The sequence below is a fragment of the Rissa tridactyla genome, chromosome 3 (genome assembly GCF_028500815.1).
Source record: "Rissa tridactyla isolate bRisTri1 chromosome 3, bRisTri1.patW.cur.20221130, whole genome shotgun sequence".
Classification (NCBI taxonomy): Eukaryota; Metazoa; Chordata; class Aves; order Charadriiformes; family Laridae; genus Rissa; species Rissa tridactyla.
In genome coordinates, this window is record NC_071468.1 from 123,592,884 (window position 1) to 123,614,749 (window position 21,866).

The 21,866-nt window shown below is 49.3% G+C and overlaps 1 protein-coding gene across 1 annotated transcript in view; it reads right to left on the reverse strand.

Annotated features, from left to right (window-relative positions):
* Positions 1 to 12,880: 12,880 nt before the first annotated feature.
* The window catches only part of BLK (BLK proto-oncogene, Src family tyrosine kinase), a 46,988-nt gene continuing 38,002 nt past the window's right edge, over positions 12,881 to 21,866 (reverse strand). The window contains exons 11-15 of the mRNA XM_054196958.1: positions 21,601 to 21,677; positions 17,269 to 17,419; positions 14,005 to 14,136; positions 13,424 to 13,628; positions 12,881 to 13,342 (exon numbers count right to left, since the gene is read on the reverse strand). Of these exons, the coding sequence (XP_054052933.1) occupies positions 13,129 to 13,342; positions 13,424 to 13,628; positions 14,005 to 14,136; positions 17,269 to 17,419; positions 21,601 to 21,677 (779 nt within the window). The 3' untranslated portion in view covers positions 12,881 to 13,128. The remainder of the gene's footprint in view (positions 13,343 to 13,423; positions 13,629 to 14,004; positions 14,137 to 17,268; positions 17,420 to 21,600; positions 21,678 to 21,866) is intronic.

The window sequence follows — 21,866 nt, forward strand, 5'->3', positions numbered from 1 at the left end:
CGCTGGTATCTCTGCCCAGAACATGCCACAATATTATTTTTAACTCTGTTTTCTCTTCCTTGCTTTTCTTTATGGAAAAGCCTTGGAAGCCCTCTTTTTTTTTTTTTTTAAAAATCTGCACCCGCATCTGCTTTGCCCTTTCCTTCCCTTCCTCACTTCTCTTGATAAAAGACCCTGGTCTGATTCCAGCAAACTGCCAAATGTACCATGCACGGAGCTGGGCAGAAATACCTTGGCTGATTAAATCACCCTTTTTAAATAGCCCGAGTAGTTAATGTCAGCTCTCCTTGCCAAGCAGTTTCTTGCCTACCCGTATCCGTTGAGCAGCGTGGCGGCCAGCCTCTCTTGCTCCTGACTTGTGCTGAGAAAAGGTGGCTCACAAGCCAGACAGATACGTAGACATCCCCTGAAACAACAGGAGAAGGTGCGAGCAAACAGAAAGAAGCATTGCTGGGCAGATTGGACCTTGCATTTCACCAAAACGTTGTTGTTTCCTTGCTGTGTGTGTTGTTAAGAACCTTAGAGGAACGACTGCTTAGTTGCAGTGTACCTGGGGGCTGTGGGTGAGTTTGGAGCTTTGCTGTGCTGGGGCTGTTATAGGAGACCTTAAAATCTAGCCTTCTCCATGGTGTCTCCTAAGGAAAGGCAGAGGGAGACTCGATTATGTGGGAGCTACCTCAAGACTGATGGTGAGGAGCACAGGGCACAGGGCTTAGGTGGAATCAACGCTGTCTGGAAAGCCACAGGGCAGTAAGGTGTTTTTAGGGGCTCAGATGTGTCTTGGTGATCCACCAAGGTCCTACCTTGTCTCTGAGGTGTTGTAATTCTTCCTGGTGCCCTGAGTTTTCTTCTCAAGGACATGGGTCAAAGTGGCTGCCCTGCTCACACCTGGCTGAGCTCCCAGAAGATCTGAGGCTCCTGTTCATGGAGGGAGAAGGAAGGAGGTGACTGCCTTGAAGACCTTGCAGATGTTACATCCCAGAGAAAAGGCTGAAGGAGAATAACAGGCATGAGGAGGTGACCTGACTTCCTCTGGGCTGGCTGTGGTGAGTGAATGACCAGGGAAGGAGAAGCCTTTGTCTGGCTAAGAACCAGCTTTCTCTTCAGGATGGAAAAATCCTTTTTTATTTCCCCCCCACCCAATCAGTACTGGTGAAGGGTGGGCTTTCTGAACTGCGGCAAAGGCTGACGTTGTCCTGTGCATGGTGTGTGCAGGTTCAAGTGCACTTCTGCATCTGATCTCCAGGCATTGCGGGCCCTTAATGTTTCCTTGCCCTCACTCGGGTCCAGGCCATCAGCACTAACAGATGATTGGGCCGGTGGACCAGGAGAAATCCTTTCCACAAGATGTCACAGGGGCCCAGGTCATGGTGGGTTTACAACCTATGTGAAAACAGAGCGGATGTTTATGTGGATAGAAAGAAAATCCAATTTCATAACAGCAAGACCTTAAATAATACACCGGAGCTTTTTAAGGGATACAAACTCTTATGTCTGAGGGGATGAGGTAAATGGGGTCTAGAAGAAATATCCCATAGGAGCTGCTCATCCTGTTGCTGAGGGTATCCGGCACCTTCCTTCGATACAATTGCTCCTCTCCCTAGTGAAGCATCACCTTGGAGCCAGCAGCTCGGAGAGGTGACTCGGGACCACAGCATCCTGCACCCGAGCCCCGTTATAGCCCGCTTGTCTGCAAGCGCAGCCCCTGCCTGTCCTTCCTGTTCCCAGGCAGAAGTCAAGGTCTCCGCGGCAGGAGAGCCTGACGCAGACAGCTCTCCCCCGTGACGCTCCTGTGCCCGGGTACAGAACATTCCTGTGGGGAGGCGAGCGGTGGGCAGGGGGGGCCAGGGCGCAGATGGGCGCCCACTGTTACCTTGAGCGCTGGGAAGCGGCTCGGGAGTGAGCGGGAATACGGTCAGCTTGTTTTGCAGTCCTACTCCAAGCAAGAGGAGGAGGAGGAGGAGGAGGAGGAGCGAGGCCGCCAGCAGAGATTGCATGGGAGACTGAGTTGGAAATACCCAGCACAGCTGGGCTCTGTCCCGCAGCCTTCACCTCGCTGCTTTGCTAGGGGAAAAAGGAAAAGGGGGGACTTGGCTGGGGAGCCCTTTGATTTCTTCTGCCTTCATACTTCAGTTTCTTCCCAGGTGGAGGCAAACGGGAGCACAGAGGGTACGTTCACTCTCTGGTCCTGCAGGTAAGCAGACCAGCACGGATGGGATCCATCCTATTAAGCTCTCTTCACCTTCAGAAAATGACGGTCACATTCAAAATGGCTATTGGGAGTGGTCCCTGGACCATGATAATGCCCAAACCATGTCTGGGACTCATCTGGGTCAGTGCTAGACCTGTGCCAGACTAAGTAGGATGGACAATTTGGAGATGGAGGTTCAAAGGGGTTTTTCCACGTTTCAGTGTGAGACTGAGCAATGTGGTGGTCACCTTTCCCTCCACCCATACTTGTGTGCTCCTTCTGCTTCAGAGGGGACATGGGTCAGGCATTTGTCCCAAAGTGAACCATCCTGATATCCCGTCCTTTTGCATCCAAGGGGAACAGGGCCGTGGGAAACCCCCTGAGTAAACTACAGACCATCCCCAGGGCTCAGACCTTCCTTATTCATGTACAAGGAGCTGAGGCTGTGAAACAGGAGGCATGATCAGACCACCAGCCTGGTGGGTGCAACTTTTATCCCAACAAATAGCTTTAGATTTGCAGGTCACATCTTGGGGCCAGCACGTTACAGGTACGTGCTGAAGGCTTTACAGTTTTCCACTGTCCCACTCTTTTGAAACCAAATACATAAGAGAGAAACTAAGGCAAGGGTTTAGAAGCACCTATAAGCGCTTCTCTAGCTCCATGCACACAAAGCTGTGCGTGTAGAGCACACACACACATTGGTGCTCCCACCCCCTCAGCCTTCCCTAATTCCCCAACCCACCGTAGCTGACGCTTAACCACAAGCTGAGCCTCTCAGCAATTTTGGCTCTGAGCATGCCTCTCCCTCAGGCTCCCAAAGCCACAGGAGTGCAAAGAGGGTAGGGGGATCAGGGGGAAGGGTGTACATTGCTCACTGAGGATGCTATCATGTCAAGCCCACTGTTTACAAGCTGCTGCCAGGTTATTGAAGATCAGAGAGTCACTGGGTCTAAACACAGCTACTCCTGGAGTGCAGCATGTCGAAGCTGGTTGATACATGTCCACCCGCTGCCCTTGGGTTGACCTTTAAGACCTCAGAGTTATCAGAGGGAAGCGACCATGCGGTGGGGCTGGAGGACCACCTACGGTGTGACGTGAGCTGTGTGGCGATGTTGCACAGCTCAAGGAGAGAAGATCTTGAGATACAGTCTACACAGGGGGCTCCTGGCCCATATAGATCCAGGGCGGGGAACCTATATGAGCATCTAAACACCCGGCACAAATAATTACCAGTTCATAGATGGCAGAGGTGCTTTTACCCCATCTATCCAGTTGGGCTGATTAACCTTCTCTGTGGTGTTGGCCCATGGCATGAGGTGTCTCCTGTCTATCAGATGAAAACCAATGCTGGTGATTTCAGGCAAAATTTAGCTTAGTGGATATATCTGTACTGGTAAATTCAACACAGCCAAAAATTCGATCATCTGCAGTGCTAAATTGTTAACATGCGTCCAGCATCAGCTTGGCCCAGCTTGACTAGCACAGACACAAACAATCCTTAGGCTGGAGACAGCACACAACAGGCACCATTCCCAAAATGTATTTTGGATATGTCCACCCTGTTCTGGAGGCTTAGAGAATTTAATAGTGTGGACGTGGCCATCCCAGGCCAGCCGGTCTCAGGGTCAGAGGACAGGCCAGGTACTTTTTTTGTTTACCAGCACAGGTGTAATGAGTAGGCTCAAAAGTTTAAGGTACTACAGAGTCAACACCAACTAGAACAGCTGTAGCAGTGTTTGTTCTGCAGAAGGAAGGCCCTTGAGGTCCTTGTTTGAAGATGGCAAAGGCAAAGGTTGTTAGATGACGACAGCAAAGGCAAGGTGCTGGTAGAGAAGGAAGGTCAGAGCACACACTCGCCCTAGGGCAGGGTCCAATTTCAAGTGCAGAAGGGCTTGTTGTGATATTAATTTCTGACCTCCTGGATGGGACAGGCCAGTTGTCCTGAAGGTTTGATCTGGATAAGAAAATGTGGGGCAAAAGCTCTTGCATTTACTTGTTCAGAGCAGCTGAACATGGAATCATAGAATCGTAGAATCGTAGAATCGTAGAATCGTAGAATCATAGAATGTGTTCGGTTGGAAGGGACCTTTAAAGGCCATCTAGTCCAACCCCCCTGCAGTAAGCAGGGACATCTTCAACTAGACCAGGTTGCTCAGAGCCTCATCCAGCCTGGCCTTGATTGTCTCCAGGGATGGGGCCTCCACCACCTCTCTGGGCAACCTGGGCCAGTGTCTCACCACCCTCAGCGTAAAGTACTTCATCCTAATGTTTGGTGCCCGAACAGGGACATCTGCTCTGCCTGCAAGAACATCCCTCTGCTTGCAAGAACACATGCCCCAGTCAAGGCTTATCCCTATGGCTTGAAGGTGCTCTATGTTCAGCCTTTCTTCTTTGCAAGGGGGACATCCTCATAGAAATGGGCACTGTCCCATATAGCTCCAGTCCTGACCCTTCCTAATATACCCCTATCAGTAAGCTGGGGGCCCGGTTGGGACCCCTAGCTTGTGGGGCGGGGGAGAGCAGCAAGCCATGTATGTAGGGCTCACTGGGAAGGCCTGTGGTTGCTCACATCATGTTGCTAGTGCTTAGCAGAGGGGAATCTGGAGGTCAGGCCAGATCTTTCTTGCAAGGGTTTCTTCCCAAATAAAATAGGTGAGCTCAGCTCTGGGCTGGGTTCCTACATGCTGCTCTCCACTTGGAAATACATTGAAATTCCTGTTCTGGAGTTGTTCCTCTGCTGTTTCCTCAGAGCTCTCCAGCAGACACTTAGATTCCAGGAAAACTCCGAAAACTGACTGCAGTCTCGTTAATGTCATGCACAGAGGCATGCAGATATGTGAGCATCAAATGCCAGAGTAAGCAGATAGGTCCAAACTAGGTGTCCTCATTCCCAGACACCGAAACAGCTATAGCTCCGATTTCTGGCCAAGTAGGTCCACGTGAACGGCCCCACACCTATGTGCACTGAACCTTCTGCAGAGCGTCACCGTCCTTATCATATTTATCACTTTTATCCTTCAAAGACTTCACTACGAGCTGGTAATTGCACCTCACCTTCCTGTCACTGCCTGCTGGCCCTTGATGGAGAAGTGATGACCACCACAATGTCTAAATCCAAAAGCAATAATGTTTCAGGACCTCGTGAGGCAAAAAGAAAGGCATATTGTTAATACCTGAGTTGGGTATCAAAATAAGAGCTAAGCAAGATACCCTGTCCTGAGGTCCATATTGTCCAGGCTTGGCTGCCAAAAGGACTCAGCACCTTGACTTGCTTCTAGCAACCTCCGTTTTGTACCTCACCATGAAGCATTTTCTCAAAAGAGTGGCATCTTTGGGAAGGAAAAGCCATTATGAAAGCTGCAAGACAGGATCAGAGGCTGAAATAAAACGGTTGCTCTCCAAAGCTTTGTAAGGGATCTTTTGCAGAGGCACATGCTGGTTCAAGGTATAGAGAGAAGACCTAGAAAAGTGTTTTTTTTTCCCGCTGTCTCAGTATTTTTGAGATTTTGAAAATGTTTTCATGATCCGCCTGAGATCCAATAAGTTTTCCATCCAAATTAAGTGTTTTGGGAAATGTGGGTGAATGAGCTGTATTCTCAATGTGGGGTGTCCTTGCAGTTGGATTAGTTGTTTTCTAATAAGATGTGTCCTCTAATCTGAAGCTTTTTCTGCATTCGGGGCATTCATAACATCTCTTTCAGCTTCTCTAATAAGAACTGTGTTCATGCTACAGACTTTCCCTCAGAAAGGACATCCATGGGCTCTGTCTTCTCCTCAGTTCCCCATTTCCTTGAAGCTCACAGGAACATAATAGCTCTGCGATCTTCACCCTTCTGGTCAAGGAATCAGGGCTCAGCAAGAGACACTTTCGACCCTCACCTGGTTGGCCAGAAGCCATGTGCTAAGGGATTCAGCAGGGCTGCCAGAAGGACAAGGGTTTGGAGGAACGATGTCCCCAGATGCTCTCTAGACCCAGATGATGATGCTCTGCTAGTCTTAGCTTCTCTTAAACTCATTCCTTCCAGCTCTTCTTTGTGCAGGAGATTTGGACTTTCACCCTAATAGCTTTGGGGTGAAATTTGGACTTTCTCCAAGGCACTAATCACTAAGCTGGGTACTTAGTGTCCCAGACACCCTGGTTTTGCCCCAAGCAGTCCACCAAACCCCTACTTTCTGTATGAACCTTTCCTAACCCTCTTCTGTGGTTAACTGTTTGTCGATCCCAAGAGTCTGGCTGACAGCTTCAATTCAAGTGAGCACATTTTCTCTGTGAAAAACTTGGGATTGTCCAGATATTTTCAGGCGGCATGTAATGATAAAGAAAGTCTTGGTTGCTACAGCACTTTCTTTTGGTTTCTTTCTAGTATTGGAAACACCTCTATTTTGAAGAATAACCTCTCTCAAGCAGTGCCACCACGGGGATTTTCATTCGCAGCTGCCCAGTGCAAAGCTAAGGCTGCCATGTTCATTCATTCCTCCTGGCGAGGTGCACACAATTTCCTTTTTTTCTGCCATCACTCTGTTGCCCACATTGGCTACCCATGGCTCATGCACTGATGTTGGATTTCAGCCTGGAGGAGATGCCCTGGCTGGTACATCAGGGAGACAAGGATGCTTTTCCTCCTTGGGACCAAATTTTGTGTTACTGCTGCACCATGCCAGGGATGTTTCCCTGGGCTGTGCACCAAGCTGGGATGAAGGTCCTGATTCCCCTTACCAGCTGTGTCCTTGCCTGGTGGACCAGACATCACACCCCCAAGCATCCCCAACCCAGGGCAGGGACCAACCACAGCAAAACTCCCATCGCCCTGCCATGGCTGCCTTTCTGCTGTCTCCACCCTGTGGCTTCAGCCTGCCCGGGATAAAAAGGAAAGAAAGATAAGAAGGCCAGGAAGAGGGATGAGGTGAGGACGAGTTAAATATAGATTTGAAAGGCTGGGGGAACTCTCTTGCTATCGCAGGGACAATTATGACCAGTTAAATATCTGGCTTGGGTACAATGGGGGTGACGTCTGGCATTCAGAGGATGGTGGTGGGAATCAGAGGCTCCAGAGAGATGTTCCTTCCTCCTGCTTTGCTGACGCAGTTCCAGAGCTCAGATTTAAGGTAAAGAGGGCGAGCTGGCTGCACAAGCTCCCTCACCTCCAAGGGGAGACAGAGCTGGATCCCTTGAAGCCAGCTTCCAGGATTGCGAGCAGGCCAGGGAATTTGGCTGTCCCTTCTCTCCAACGCTGAATAAGCTGCTAATTTTAACTGGGAGTGACCTTGAACAGATTGGTGTGGAAGGAAACTCTTGAGAAAGGAGGTCTGGAAGCGGGCTAGAAAAGGAACACCCATAGCAGGTCTGTGTCCAGTAGTGGGCAACTGCAGATGCCATGGGCAGAACAGTGGAAGGGTGCAGCAAGAGCCCTGGGAGAGCAGAACAAGGAAATCAGCAATTTAGAGACTTTCTGAGCCAGAGATGGTGTCGTAACACCTGACTCAAATTTCTGAGGGATGGGCAATCGTCCAGAAACAGCTCCAGCCCTCCTGCCTGCAAGCCAGCAGGACTGAAGGGAGTGTCTTTGACACATCACACAAAACTCTCTGGAGCAGCCGTGGGCACTGAGTGCATAAAGAAAATGCTCCCCTTGAGCTTCATTATCCGTGGAGGGTTTTTCTGGCTGCTGGCAGGGATGGGATGTTTCCCTGAGTGGATGTTGAGGATGGAGGGACATTTCCCTGGGCAGATTTGCTGGGGACTCTGTCTCTGCTTCACATCAGTGATGCATTTCTTCTCTCTGCCACCCACACAGCCTGGCTGTGACACATGGCCTCAACCTCTTCTACAGTCAGTGGATGCTGGGGGATGTCTGCCCACAATTTTCAGACCCAGCCTGGAGCTTCACCAGCCCTTGGGGATGCTCTGAACCAAGAGTTCTTCTTGGAGAAGCAAGCCAGATGAAGTCCCCCTTGGCTGCAAGCACTTGGCTAGCTGCTTAGCCAGGGAGGGGACCCTCCTGGCAAAAAAGTAATTGTTCTCTTTGGTGGAGCAGCTTGGAGACCAGAGCTCAGCCTGGCAGGACATCGATGCCCTTGTTTGCTCTACAGTATTTGCTAGGGGATATTTGCTCTGCTGTGTGTGGGTGGAGGAAAACCAGAGCAAGGTGAGGGCTCCTCACCACCTCCCTTCCCTGGTGGCCCTGCCTCACTTTTTAGTGGCAGCGTGGCAAGCTCCAGGCGCCCTGTCCTGCACGCAGCGGGTGGGGGACGCTTGGATCCTCAGGGTGCCAGGCTCTTTATCACCCTGGGAGAGGTCCTAAGCTGCTGGCACATTCCAGCGTGCACTGTTGTTGAGGCTGTGCCTGCCAACGCTGTTTCACTCAGGACCAAACAAGAGCCAATCATGGGATGGCTTTGAAAAAAGCCCATTTCCGAGGATGTGACTTCAATGCATCACTGCTTTGCTTTTGCTTTACGCCAGCCGACCAAGCTGCAGCTCTAGGGTCCATTTGCAGCGTGTTAAAAGTAGACGCAGACCTCTACCTGCTGGGCAACCTCCTTCCCAAAAGGGTACCAGCTCCCCCATTAGCCAGAGATCTGGAAGTGTAATGGGCTTTTCTTCTTTACCCCTGCCCTGGACAAGCCCTGCACACACAGGGTTGCAAGATGAGCCAGTCAGGCAGATCGGGGTGTTAATATAGCATGGGGAGAAAGAAGAGGGTAAAAGACCCTAACTTGAGAAGCCCTAGGGTTTTATCCCCTGGGTAGGGCCATGCGCTCCCTCCTTTTCCTTGTCCCTGCTCTGTTCTTCCATCTCAGCTGATCTTCTTGTCCTTCTCTGATTTTAACCCAGCTTCTTAAAGACATGCAGGAAAGCCTATCGTGCATGCTATGCTTAACCTTTCATTACACACGAGAAAATCCACATTGCGATGAATGCCCGGGTGACGGGAAAAGCTTCAGTTGGAGATCTCACCTTACTAGACATCAGAGAAGCCACCTGATTTCCTCAGTGCTGCTGCTCCCAGCAGCCCTGCCCTCTGACTGGTTTTCCATGCTTGTCTCACCCCCTGACCCTGGCTCCAAGTTTCCTTAGCACTTTCTGCTAAGATACCCCAGCTGCTGCCTGGAGAAGGTTTTACACCGCAGCCACGGGGATATTTCCACTTCTGCTAGGTGGAGAATTGAGAATTACCACAGAAACCTTCCCTCCAGCCCTTCAAACCACTTTCAAACAGGGTGGTAATGCAGATGAACTCAACGCCAGCAGAAGACCAGACATTACCTGCACAGACGAATTTTCAGACAGAAGATGTGGATGAAGTAACAAGACCAAGGCTGCATGGGAAATATGGAGGTCTGGGTCTTTCTGTCTGAGAATTGGAAAGACCATTCCAGTGGCCTTTGGAAAGACCACCTGGCACCGAATCTTTGTCTAGGCCATTCTGAGAGTTCATATCCTATCTATGGCAGAAATTGCCTTTTATCTTGTAAAACACCTTGCACAGCCCGATGCTTGCAGACAAGAAGCAACATGCTTTTCCTGGGTAGTTTCACAGGACCTGTGTAACCGAGCTGTTCATGCAAGTGATAGAGTCCCTGTTGCAGATCACTCAAGAATCACAAACTGGATGTGAGAGCCTAGGTCACTTTTAACGCCTTTCTCCTGCTCTGAGACTCACCTGTGAGCCTCTGGCTGGAGCTCACCCATGGTGAAGAGACACCTCTTAGGCTGCCAGGTAGGTATGGGGGCTGAAGGGGGTCTCGCAGAGCTTGCTGGAGCCATTGGAGACATCCTGGCCCCCTGGAGTAGCCCAGTTGCCTCCTGGGCTGGAGGTCACAAGAGACATCATCCCACTTCTCACCTGGGTTTTTGATTGAGGTCCCTGATGTACATGTCCAGGATGCAGACTAGGATGCAGGTCCTTTTCTCTCCAACTGACTGATCCATTTTACGCTGGTTTTGATGGCTGTTGTGTAAAACCATGGCTGCTCATGGGGCTCATGGTCTCCCTTTCATCCCCTGGAGAGACTCCAGTTGGTGGCACAACTCCCAGCCCCACTCCCCTATGCAAATGAAGAGCTGCCAGTGGCTTCTGCAATGGCTTTGTGGTGGAAGCACACATGACTATGCAGCCAGGCGAGTGTCCACACCCCATGCATTTATCACAGGCATGGCAGGGAACAAAATTCAACAATTGTTTGTGCAGCGTGAACAAAAAAGGCTATGGTGGCCAGTGCAGAGGAAGCACAGCTTACAGTCTCTTTGTTGTGTTCACCCTGGCCTCGGCCATGTGTTGCTATTAGCCATAAAAATATCCATTTCCTTTCTAAATTGAGCTACAATACTTGACTCTTTGGCCTTGGGTGATAACGCAATGTAGAAGTGCTTAGCAGACACCCTGTAACTCTTCTTCCTGGTTTGCTCTAGCACAAATGATCCACAGTTTTCAATTCAATAAAATATTTGCAGCCAAGGCATCATGTGTCTTTCTTTTTTATTTATTTGCAGGGTGTCATGTCATTAATAGAAATCTGCTAGTCCTGCGTGGAGTTCCTGGTAAAAGTGAATGACCAAGCTGGAGTTCAAGCAGGGATAAAGACTGTTTCTTCAACTCTGGTGAAATTATTGAATAAATGACTAATAATTGCTTCTTGTTTAAAACGGGCTTTGTATAGTTGTAGCACATACACCTTGTCGCTTGGAGCCGTGAAACAAGCTTGATTCATCTTAAATTAGCACGAGGACCTACTGGCACAGCATTCAGGAGCCAGGAACCAGGTTGTAAAGATGGAAAGGGGTGGATGAGGTTTGCTGATGATCTGATGAAGAGATCTGTCTAACCGTGGGCAGGCCCTGGCCACACGGCTACTCCCCAGTTGTTCACACTGAGTTGGAAGATGACTTCTGATGGCTCTCAGAAATGCTTGGGAGGACACTTCACTTTCCTGTACAAGGAGTGAAGCTGTGGGAATCAGATGTGTTATGGGTGGGATAAAAAAAAAGAGCTCTGAGACACTAGAGGTTGATTCACCTCTTGGTTTGGACATTTTGGGGGTGGGGGAATCTCACCTCCCGAACACAGGTGTCTAATGCTCTTTTCCACACCCTGAGGTTTCCCATCCAGCTCCAGCTGAAGTCCTAGAGGGGTGCAGGTGAAAACATCCTGGACATCCTAGGTTGTCTCCACGAGATCTAGGATTTCTGAGGCTCTATCATCTCAACCATTTTCCTTCCTTCTGGTCTGGGACACCTGTTTTCTGCTATTAAAGCTCCTTTCCCTCCTGAGGATGCACAGAATGACATTTCTAAGCTGTCACCCTTGTAAGGATGCCATCTTTCTAAGATGTCATCCATGTAAGCAAACCAGCCATCTCCAGATACTTTGGCCTCCAGTGAATGCTAAACCAGTCCCTATGTGCTCTTTCCCTCAGTTACGGCTCTGAAAAGGAGGGATAAACAGCATTTGAAGTCAGGTAAAGTTCTGGTCACATTGACACAAGCAATGTTGCCCGTCAGGAACACCTGGGAAGTGATGCTGGCATCACAGTGGGGGATTTTGTCTCATCACAAGTGACGGACTCATGGCACTGAAGACCAAGACCTTGGACCGAATGTAGCTGCTGATAGCCCAGTTGTCCCTACAAATTTGCTATGAATCTTCCCACTCCTTTTTCTTTCTAGGATCTCTTGCAGCAGTGGTGTACACAGGTAACTCTGTGTCATGTGTTGTTGATGGTCAGGTATTTTTTCTTGCATACAGGCGTCATCTCTGCTGTTTCTTTCTCGTAGCATCCTTGTTATGTTATGAGAAGCACCCTCTACAACAGGACTCAAAATCTGGTTGATGGGATAGAAAACATCAGACCAAACACCCCAGAGAGATGCTGCTCCGTGCAATAACCTGAAGGGCAGTCAACCTGGGTCCCAGACTGGTGTTCTCTCCTGCGGTCCTAATACCCCTTCAGTGTGCCATCTGTGCCTTATTTCTTCATCCTCCTCTCCCCAACCCATTGCAAGTGCTGATCAGAGACCACCCTGCAGCCTGATGTGGACATTCCCAATGGAGCCATGGGTCAGAGATGCACCAGAGAGCAGGGAAAGAGCATCTGAACCCTCCTGTTGCTGGGCACAGAGCGGGACCCGTTGTGGGGCTGCCCCATCCCTGGAGGTTGGATGGGGCTTGGAGCAACCTGGTCCAGTGGGAGGCGTCCCTGCCCAGGGCAGGGTGTGGGACTAGGTGATCTTTAATGTCCCTTCCAACCCAAATCATTCTATGATTCTACGATGCTGCATCAAGAGCTTGTGCCGTGAAGGGCTCAGCAAAGCAGGGAAGGTGTGTATATATATATATATATATAATTATTTTGGCGATATTTTATTATATATATTTTTAATTCCCCCCGCCAAATTCAGATTTGCGGGGGAGGAGGGACATCTCGTGGCCACACCACGAACATCTCTCCTGCCTCCGGGCTCCAGGGCCGCCAGTGCCGGCGGTCGGTGGGTGCACCCCGGGCATCCCCACCTGCCCGCCCCAGGTACCAGCCCAGCATCACCCCGAGCTGCCCTGGGAGCCCCAGAGCCTCTCCCCTTCTCCTCCATGGGCATGGAAAGCACAGGGGCCTGTTCTCGCCCTGGCGCAACAATAAATAAATGGAAAATGGTCATATTCAGTTCTTTATTATTGACTTAGGGTGGGAGGGGAGGTGTGGCACCACCTGGAGACATTGCTCCAGAGCTTGGGGGCCTGCTGTGGCCCAAGGAGGTGCAGAGAAGACACATTCCCACCCAAGCCCTTGGCATGAAGGGGGTTGTAGTATTGCAGGCAGTGGCATCAGAAGGGGGGGTAGAGAGTGTGTATCCCCCCCTATACCACCATCCCAGCCATGGTCCCCTCTTCTTGGGGCTACAGTTGCAGGACTGAGGGGCTTTTCTTTCTCCAGGGGGGTCACGAAGGAGTCTGCTGTCCTTCGTGGCAGAGGTGATGTCTGCAAAGTGAGTACAGACCTCCAAGGCGGATGGGGAAGGAGCCATGACAGCTCTTAGCCACCTCTTTGGTCTTCATCATAACCACAGAGCTGGCAGCATCCACCTCCTTCATGTCCCTCCTCGTTCCCCATCTCCAAATGCATTGTGGTGGCACACAGGAGAAAGGGAAAGGCCTGAAAGAAACCATCGCAGGGCTGTGTGGGAAGGGGCTTTCTTCCAGTCTGTCCCCAGGTGCTGGTGGGATGGTGGCTTACTGCTGAGGTTCTGGCTCATATTGCTTCTCTGTGGCAGTGTAAAAGTCCTCAAGGACCGACTGCAGGTACTCGAAGGTCGGGCGCTCCTCAGGCTTGTTTCGCCAGCATTTCAGGATGATGTTGTAGAGTTCACCAGGGCACATGTCTGGGCAGGGCATGCGGTAGCCCCGCTCCAGGTTGCGAATCACCTCGGGGTTGGTCATCCCTGGAGGGAAATGCAGACCAACAGGAGTTATTCAGCATCCTGGGGGTGAAGGTCAGTGCTCCCCATAGCTCACATCTAGGCAGGGCTGGAGGGACACAAGGGACCGCGATGCTGAGCCATATCTGGGCACCATCCCTTCCTCAGGGTTGTGCTCCTCCCTCCATCCCTCTGCCCCTTCCCTGACTTTCCTCTATAGGTTTTTTCCTAGAATAGGTATAACTGAGGCTCGGGGGAGCTTAGGAGAGAAAACCCAGCATGAAGAAACAGGGGTGTGTGTCTGGGCACACGCGTACATACTCGGATACGTGTCTCCAAGCATAAAGCAGCTCTAGATGCTTTGAAGCTGATGCTCACTCATCCCGTATTTGCCTCATACCTGGGTAAGGGATCCTGCCGTAGGTTATGATCTCTGTCAGGAGGATCCCGAAAGACCACACGTCAGATTTGATGGTGAAAACTCCAAAGTTAATGGCCTCTGGCGCCGTCCATTTGATCGGGAATTTGGCACCTGTCCAGAGGAAGCAAAGGGAAATAGCAGGTGGAGGCGAAGCATCTCCCTCCGCTCCCACAGGCACGGCTGAGCAGTTCCCCAAAAAACTGAGCCCTGGGTGCCACGGGCTCTTGACTGCAGCAGGGGGTTGCCATGGGACTTATCGAAGGAACTGTGGAAGGCCAGAAATAAGGCCAGAGGAAGAAAATTGCTGCCTGTCTCCTGTTTTTATTAAAAGGTCATTTCTACCTGGCATCTCTTTGGCTTTCTTGATTCTTTTTCCAGGGCAGAAAAGGCTATTTCACCTTAAAAGACTTTTTCACATGTGTATGCTTATAAATATCCATAGATAATGATACACAGAGGCCAAATAATGGAAAAACTTAACGCATTAGGTAACTGATAGCACACATATTAGAAAAAAAAAAAATCTAGGTAAGCTATTTTACTCATGAAGTCTTACAACACCTTTGCATCTCTTGTGTGTTTAGTGATGGGGATCTCGGGAACGGAGCCAGGAAAGGTAGCACGGATGGATGACCAGTGCCGTGCACGCTGAGGCCATGATGCTGGGATCAAGCATCTCCCAGGAGACACCCATCGCCCTTCAGGTGGCAGCTTGCCACGCAGAACCAATGGGTTTCTGTAGCCCAAACCATGTGTCTGTGCTATTCAAAGCCAATGCCTCGAGTAGCTTTATTAGAGGACAACAGTAGTAGGATTTTATTCTGTATAAAATCACTCAACAGAAAGGGGCTGTTTTTAGCAAAAGTGCATAAACAACACAGCTAATATAAATTCTCTGGTTCTTAAGGCTGCATATATATATTAAAAACAAAAAAAAAGTCCTATTTTATTTTGTTGTGTTTTGCACGCTGCCGACAGCAATGACCATAAGATTGCAATTTCAGTTTAGCTAAGGCCAAAAAGAGAACAAAACCCCAAAACAGCTTGATATGTAGGAACTGAGTGTATTAAAGACTGCAGAGGAAGCCACACTTTTATTTGTATAGATCCTTTCAGGACTGAAAGCCCAAATGCGGTGTGTGAAATAAGTGCCTTTGTTCTTGCACATCATACTCTGACAAGTAGATTGACGAGGCTCAGAAATTAAATCTATGAAGTGAAAATTGTTCAAAGTAGATAGAGGGGCAGTTGCTATTTCAGATTCAAGCTAGCTGGAAAAATGCTGATAGGAACTGTTTTCCACTGGATATGTAGCTCCTTTGGGTATGTTAACAGAATTATACTCATTGCACCAAAACTTCTCGTAAGGATAAAAAGTGCCTTCAAAAATTGCAGCAATCTCGCAGTACCGCTTCATGACATTGCACAAATTACATTTGCGAGCTTTTACTACTTTGAACTAGTTTTACATGTTGACATGGGTATAATTTGTACATAAAGTATGTTGGGACAGCTAATTGAAAGAAAAGCTTCCTATCTTACAAAAAAAAAAATATTCTATTCAATTTCCTTTCCCCAGAGTATTTTTATGGGGAATTTTAGATTCATCCCAATTCTAGAGGCACACAGATTTTCATAATTTGAAAATCTTCCGGCAAGTGACACTTATACCAGACTTAGTTGTTTTAGTTCAATCATTTCTGCTTGTTTCCCTGATGCTCTGTAAAGTCTCTTTGCAATCTGAATGACACAATCTCATAATTGACCTTGAAGTGCAGAGAAAAAGCTGCCACCAGAGGAATTTCACTTAACCCTGTTGTCAAATGGCTGTAGACCCACCTCTACACCAACCAAACCAGTTGCCACTTCTCATGGCCAAGTTCTCCAGTCCACCACCAGTTCAGATACTCAGCCCCCAGCAAGGGGCTTGGCTTCTCAGGTGGAGTCACAAGGAGATTGCACATTAACATAGAACTATAGGATCACAGAATAGTTTGGTTGGAAGGGACCTTAAAGATCATCTAGCTCCAACCCCCTGCCCTGGGCAGGGACACCTCCCACAAGACCAGGTTGCTCCAAGCCCCGGCCAACCTGGCCTTGAACCCCTCCAGGGATGGGGCAGCCACAGCTTCTCTGGGCAACCTGTGCCAGGGCCTCACCACCCCCACAGCAAAGAATTTCTTCCTAATATCTAATCTAAATCTCCCCTCTTTCAGTTTAAAATCATTCCCCTTCATCCTATGGCTCCCCTCCCTGATCCAGAGTCCCTCCCCAGCTTTCCTGTAGGCCCCCTTTAGGGACGGGAAGGCTGCTATAAGGTCTCCCCGGAGCCTTCTCTTCTCCAGGCTGAACAACCCCAACTCTCTCAGCCTGTCCTCCCAGCAGAGGGGCTCCAGCCCTCCCAGCATCTTCGTAGTCCTCCTCTGGACCCGCTCCAATGGCTCCATGTTCTTCTTGTGCTGAGGACTCCAGAGCTGGATGCAGGACTCCAGGTGGGGTCTCACCAGAACAGAGCAGAGGGGCAGAATCACCTCCCTCACCCTGCTGGCCACGCTCCTTTTGATGCAGCCCAGGATGCGGGCTGGGGGGATGGGGGATATTGGGGCTTGTATGCCTTTTTTGGGTTTTTTTGGCATGTATTTTTGTTTTATTTTAGATGCTCAAGGTACTCTGTTCCTATAAAAAACACCTGCCAAGCTGCAAGCCCATTCCCATGTGGGGACCTGATCTGGTCTGGGCTTCGTTTGCCTGGAACATCTGGAAACTGACTTTTGGTCCAGATTTGTGGCTCCAGCTCCCCTCTGCCATCCCACAGTGTGCAGTGACTGAGTTACACAGCTATTTCCTTCCCTTTGGACTGACTCACTGTGAACACGTAGGCACAGGCAGCAGGTTTCATTAGTAGAGGTCAAATTTCTCCAGTAGCACAACCTGAGATTCAGCAGGACTCCCCAAACAGTGCCAAAATACTTTTTTCCCCTTTCCCTCTGCAAACCTCACTTACTCTTTATTGTCCCCAAGCGTTACTCCCTCTCCTAGGACCCCATTTTTGTCTCTCTTGCTTGTTCTGGGTGTTGGTGTGGGGCAGCATTGGGGGATCTGGTCTCATGCCATCAGCAGTGGTGCCCCATTCCTGGTCCCAGCCCAACCCTTGGACACCCCATATCTTGGCTCGTCTACATGGCAGGAGGACTGGAGATAAGGGAAATGTGTTGGTGAGGCAATGCTGGGAATGACACCCACCTTCTTGTGCCAAGTATTCATTCTCAATGATCCTGGCCAAGCCAAAATCAGCAATTTTGCAGCAGAGTGTCTCTGAGACGAGGATGTTGGCAGCTCTCAAGTCACGGTGGATGGAGTTCATGCGCTCAATGTACGCCATTCCCTCTGCCACCTACGAGAGGAGGAAGAACTCGTCTTCATCAGTCACCTGCCCATGACAACAAGCTCGCTTGCCTTCATCTTCACAGAATCACAGAACCACCAAATCACAGAATGATAGGGGTTGGAAGGGACCTCTGGAGATCATCCCATCCAACCCCCGGCCAGAGCAGGGTCACTCAGAGCAGGTGGCACAGGAGCGCGTCCAGGTGGGGTTGGAATGTCTCCAGAGATGGAGACTCCACCACCTCTCTGGGCAGCCTGTGCCAGGGCTCTGACACCCTCAAGGGAAAGAAGTTCCTCCTCATGTTTAGGTGGAACTTCCTATGGTCAAGTTTGTGCCCGTTGCCCCTTGTCCTGTCCCTGGGCACCACTGAGAAGAGCCTGGCCCCATCCTCCTGACACCCACCCTTTAAGTATTTATAACCATTGATAAGATCCCCCCTCAGTCGCCTTTTTTCCAGACTGAAGAGACCCAAATCCCTCAGCCTTTCTTCAGAAGAGACATGTTCTAGTCCCCTCATCATCTTTGTAGCCCTTTTTCTTACCCACCTTTACGAAAGCACAGCATGCATATAGGGTTGCTCACATGCCTCCATGTGCATGGACATGCATACATGCTCCATGGATGGATGGACACACAGATCAACAGACAGAGAGATAAACAGGTAGACAGATGCACACATACATAAATAGATATTGCCCATGTACGTGTGCATATGTGCAGCTCTACCATCATGCACTCGGCCTCCAAAAGCTTTAAGTGGCCAAGTCAAGCAGAACAGACGCATCACTCTCTGTTTCGCTCAGAAGTTACAGCTGTGGGTCGTGCCTGTAGCGAGATGCAAAAAGTTGAAGCAAAACCTGGAGCCACATCATTGGATTCCCAGTTTCTGCCACAAGGCTCTCCCCTCTAGTTGGGATTTTAATCACAAACACACCAGATCAAATATGTGAATTAAAAAAAGAAAAAAAAACACCCAAAGAGCTCATCTGTCCCTCAGCCACAATAGCAAAGTCCAGATTTAGGGCAACTCGATGTTCTTCAGTAACCTCCTCTGTTCTCCCTCACTGGTCTGCTTTGGGATGGGGAGGAGACCCCTGGAGATCCCTCCACAATAAAACTGATATTGGTGTTTTCTTTCCCTCTGATGGATCCAGACAAGGACCCAGGACATAATACAGTTCCCCTCTGATACCTACAGGACACAATAAAGCAGAAGACCCAGATATGCATAGAAATATGATGGGATAGAGAGGATGTCCCTGGACAAATCCCTTGTCCTGGGCATGTGCTGCCTTCTTCAACCACCTCCAAACTTTACTTTGGGAGGTACTTGCTCCCATTATCATCTTTCGCTGTTTAGCTCCTTGGAGCAGGGAGCAGCCCTGGGGAGGTGCCTGGTGTGTGACGAGCCCCCATAAATGACAGCAGCAATCTGTTAGCGCCGGGTGCTGAGAGATACAGAAAAAAGAGATTTCAAAATTGCTCCATCTGTCAAGTCTCAGATTGGGGTTAGGCATTTATCAGGAGGGTGAGTGGATGCATGCAACCCCTGCTAATAATGGTTAGTGCATATTAAAGCTTTTCTGTGCCTGTGGGTGAGGGCAGAGCAATTTTCCACTCCATACAGATTCGCATCAGCATCTCAGCTTACATGTGGTTTTAAACAGGATACTAACACATACTTTCCAATGCTACATTTCTAACCTGTGTCAACACCCCTTCAGCGCAAGTGCTGTTTGCTGCAGTGGAAAATGGAAGAATTGATGTAATTTCCTGTCCTGATGTTAATGAGATAGTACCCGGCGATGGGCCCGTTCCAGCCCAGCGTGCTTTCGAGCATGTACCCTCGAGACTGACCACAGGATTGAGCGCGTCAACCCAGAGTTTTCTAATTTTAACTCCGACGGATGCTATTGGATCCAAAATTGCGATCGAAAGGGTTGGGTGCCTGCTGGGCTGTGGTGTCATCCTGACACCGCAGATGAACAGATAGCAAAAGAGCTCAAGAGACTGCCCTTTTCCTCCTCCTCCGGGAGCTACTGTGTTTGAATCCCTGCCCTGAGAAGGTGGGGTGGGGTGGGAGCAATGAAAGCCGTCCTTCCAATTGGCGCCCATGTCTTGAGGGGTGGGCAAAATCCTTCTTATTCAAGGTGCTGCAGGTGGCTTGTGTGGGTTATTACATTGCTGGGCTCTGGTCTGCGTTTGACTATCCTGGTCCTGGAAGCGGCGCTCGGTGCAGGATGCTGCAAAGAGCATGGAGGGATGCGAGAAGGGTGTGCAGGGCAGGTGAGTGCTTCTAGGTGCCCATGGAGAGGTGACGTCCATGTGTGATTGCTCAACCCCAGTGATGGTTCTTACTGTGGGCTCTATTTGACCATTGTAGTGGACGGGCTTCTGGCCAGCTCGGGCTATGTTATGCGATCATATTCAAGACTTCAACCCTGAACTCAGAGAGGAGGTTTGGTCGCGTGAGGTTGCCCTGGGATGGGTTTCTCCCAGGGGTTCCTGCAGCCAGTGTGTTGTCCAACCTATACCACCCTCGTGCCTGGGACAGACAAGATCACTGACCTCCCCCCAGAAGCCTACACACCTGCCTGGAGATGCTTCACTATTGCACATGCTCAATGTAAGTCATAATGTTGTGGTAAATAAATGCATTAGTACTCGTAGCTTCTGCTGTCCCTGGCTCAAAGCTGGGTATAGTGTTGGCCAAAAGCTTTGCTCCAGGTCACCCCCGTGACTGTAGCTGAGCGCAGATTGCTCTGGCCAAGGTGCTTTCCTCTTGCATGGAAATGCAAGGAGATAATTTCAGGGGTAACACTCGCACCAAACCCAAGGGCTCTGTGTACGGACAAATTTGGACCATTCTGCTTATCATCAGGAATTTAAAAACAAGCGCAGGCTGTATAGCTTTCAAAAGAAGGAATGAAAGAATGAAAAAGGAAGGGAGGGAAGTGGGGAGGTAAAGAGAGAGGAGGGGAAGGAAGGAAGAAAATAAGGGAAAGATATTAAACAGGGAAGATGCTGTTGGCCCCATAACCTTTCACAGACAGCAAAGGTAAAGCTGCAGCTATGGAAAATTTATCAGTAGTGAAGAGAGAAGGCACTGAAACATGTTCCTCTGCACCCTTCATAGGAGCGCAGAGGAAAGCAAAAATGGGGTCACTGCTTCAAAGTATTTAGATATTTTCATCCTGGTTAAAGCAAAATGGAAAATCTTTCACTACCCTATAAAGTTTGCTCAAATATTAAGATTCTCTAGTTTTTAATACATTATAAAATAACTCTGTATGATGGCCAGAACCAAGTGGCCAGCCTTTATGTGTTGTTTGCTCAGGCTCACTTTGACCCAGAGAAGATGAGTAATCTTATGAGTAAATCCCAGACCTGCGCGTCAAACCAACTGTATTCAGCTATGACACCGACGCTTCATGACTTTTTTCCAATATTTCCAAAGTTAGCCTAGTTCTGCTGTGAGTGAGCCAAACTCTGTCAACAGCTGGCTAGGACCAAAGTGGAGGGATTTTGCCAGTCTCATCCTTCATGTACAACTTGTTGCTAAGATGCTGCCACTCCGGGTCTCTGTTTACCTAACTTTGACCCGTTTGAATTTAGATTCACTTCTGGATTAAAATGTTATGGTGCAGCTGCAACTACTAATGTTTACAGCCTGGGGATGCTTAAAAGGAAATGACCCTACAGAGGCAAAAGCTTATTCTCATAAGGAGCAATATTCCCAGATTTGAGGGTCAGAACATCCTTTATGCCTAAGCAAGAGAAGGGAAGAACTGCTGAAAGCCAGCGTGACTCTACATTGAGAGTCCCTTTGTTGAGCTTTTTCTTCCTTTTGGTAAAAAGAGAAACAAACTTATTTCCTGCTCAGTAAGCCAGAAAAACAACACAAAACAAAACAAAACAGAACAAACCCAAAACCCAAACCCCAAACCCCAGTTCTCTAGCACTGCACTAAGTTCCCCAGAGGCTGTCCTAAGGCCAGCAGAGCATTGCTGAGCCGACATCCACATCAACATGAGAGGGTTGAGAGAGAAACCCTAAGAGAGCACACCAGGAGGTGCTGTTTTTCTCCATGAAATCAACGCTCTGACAGACTTCAGACTTGCAAGAATTTCACTGAGGCAATAACAAATCATGGTCTTGAGTCTGTTTCCCAGAGGATGTTCACCAACCTGAGCAGACATATCAATGAGTTTGGGGAGATTCAGTTGGCTTCCTTCTTCTGTCTTCAAGTAATCCAGCAAACACCCTGCAAAAGAGGAGAGACTGCTGTAACCCTTCTGAATAAGCCTATACATTTGCTTTCCCTGGTGCTTCTCGGAACATATGTGACAAATCTGCCTGCATCCTTGAGAAAATCCGAGGAACTACAATGGGTGTTTGCTGCAGCATCTTCCATTAGGAAAGATCCCAAATACAGCCTGTTTCCCTCCTCTAT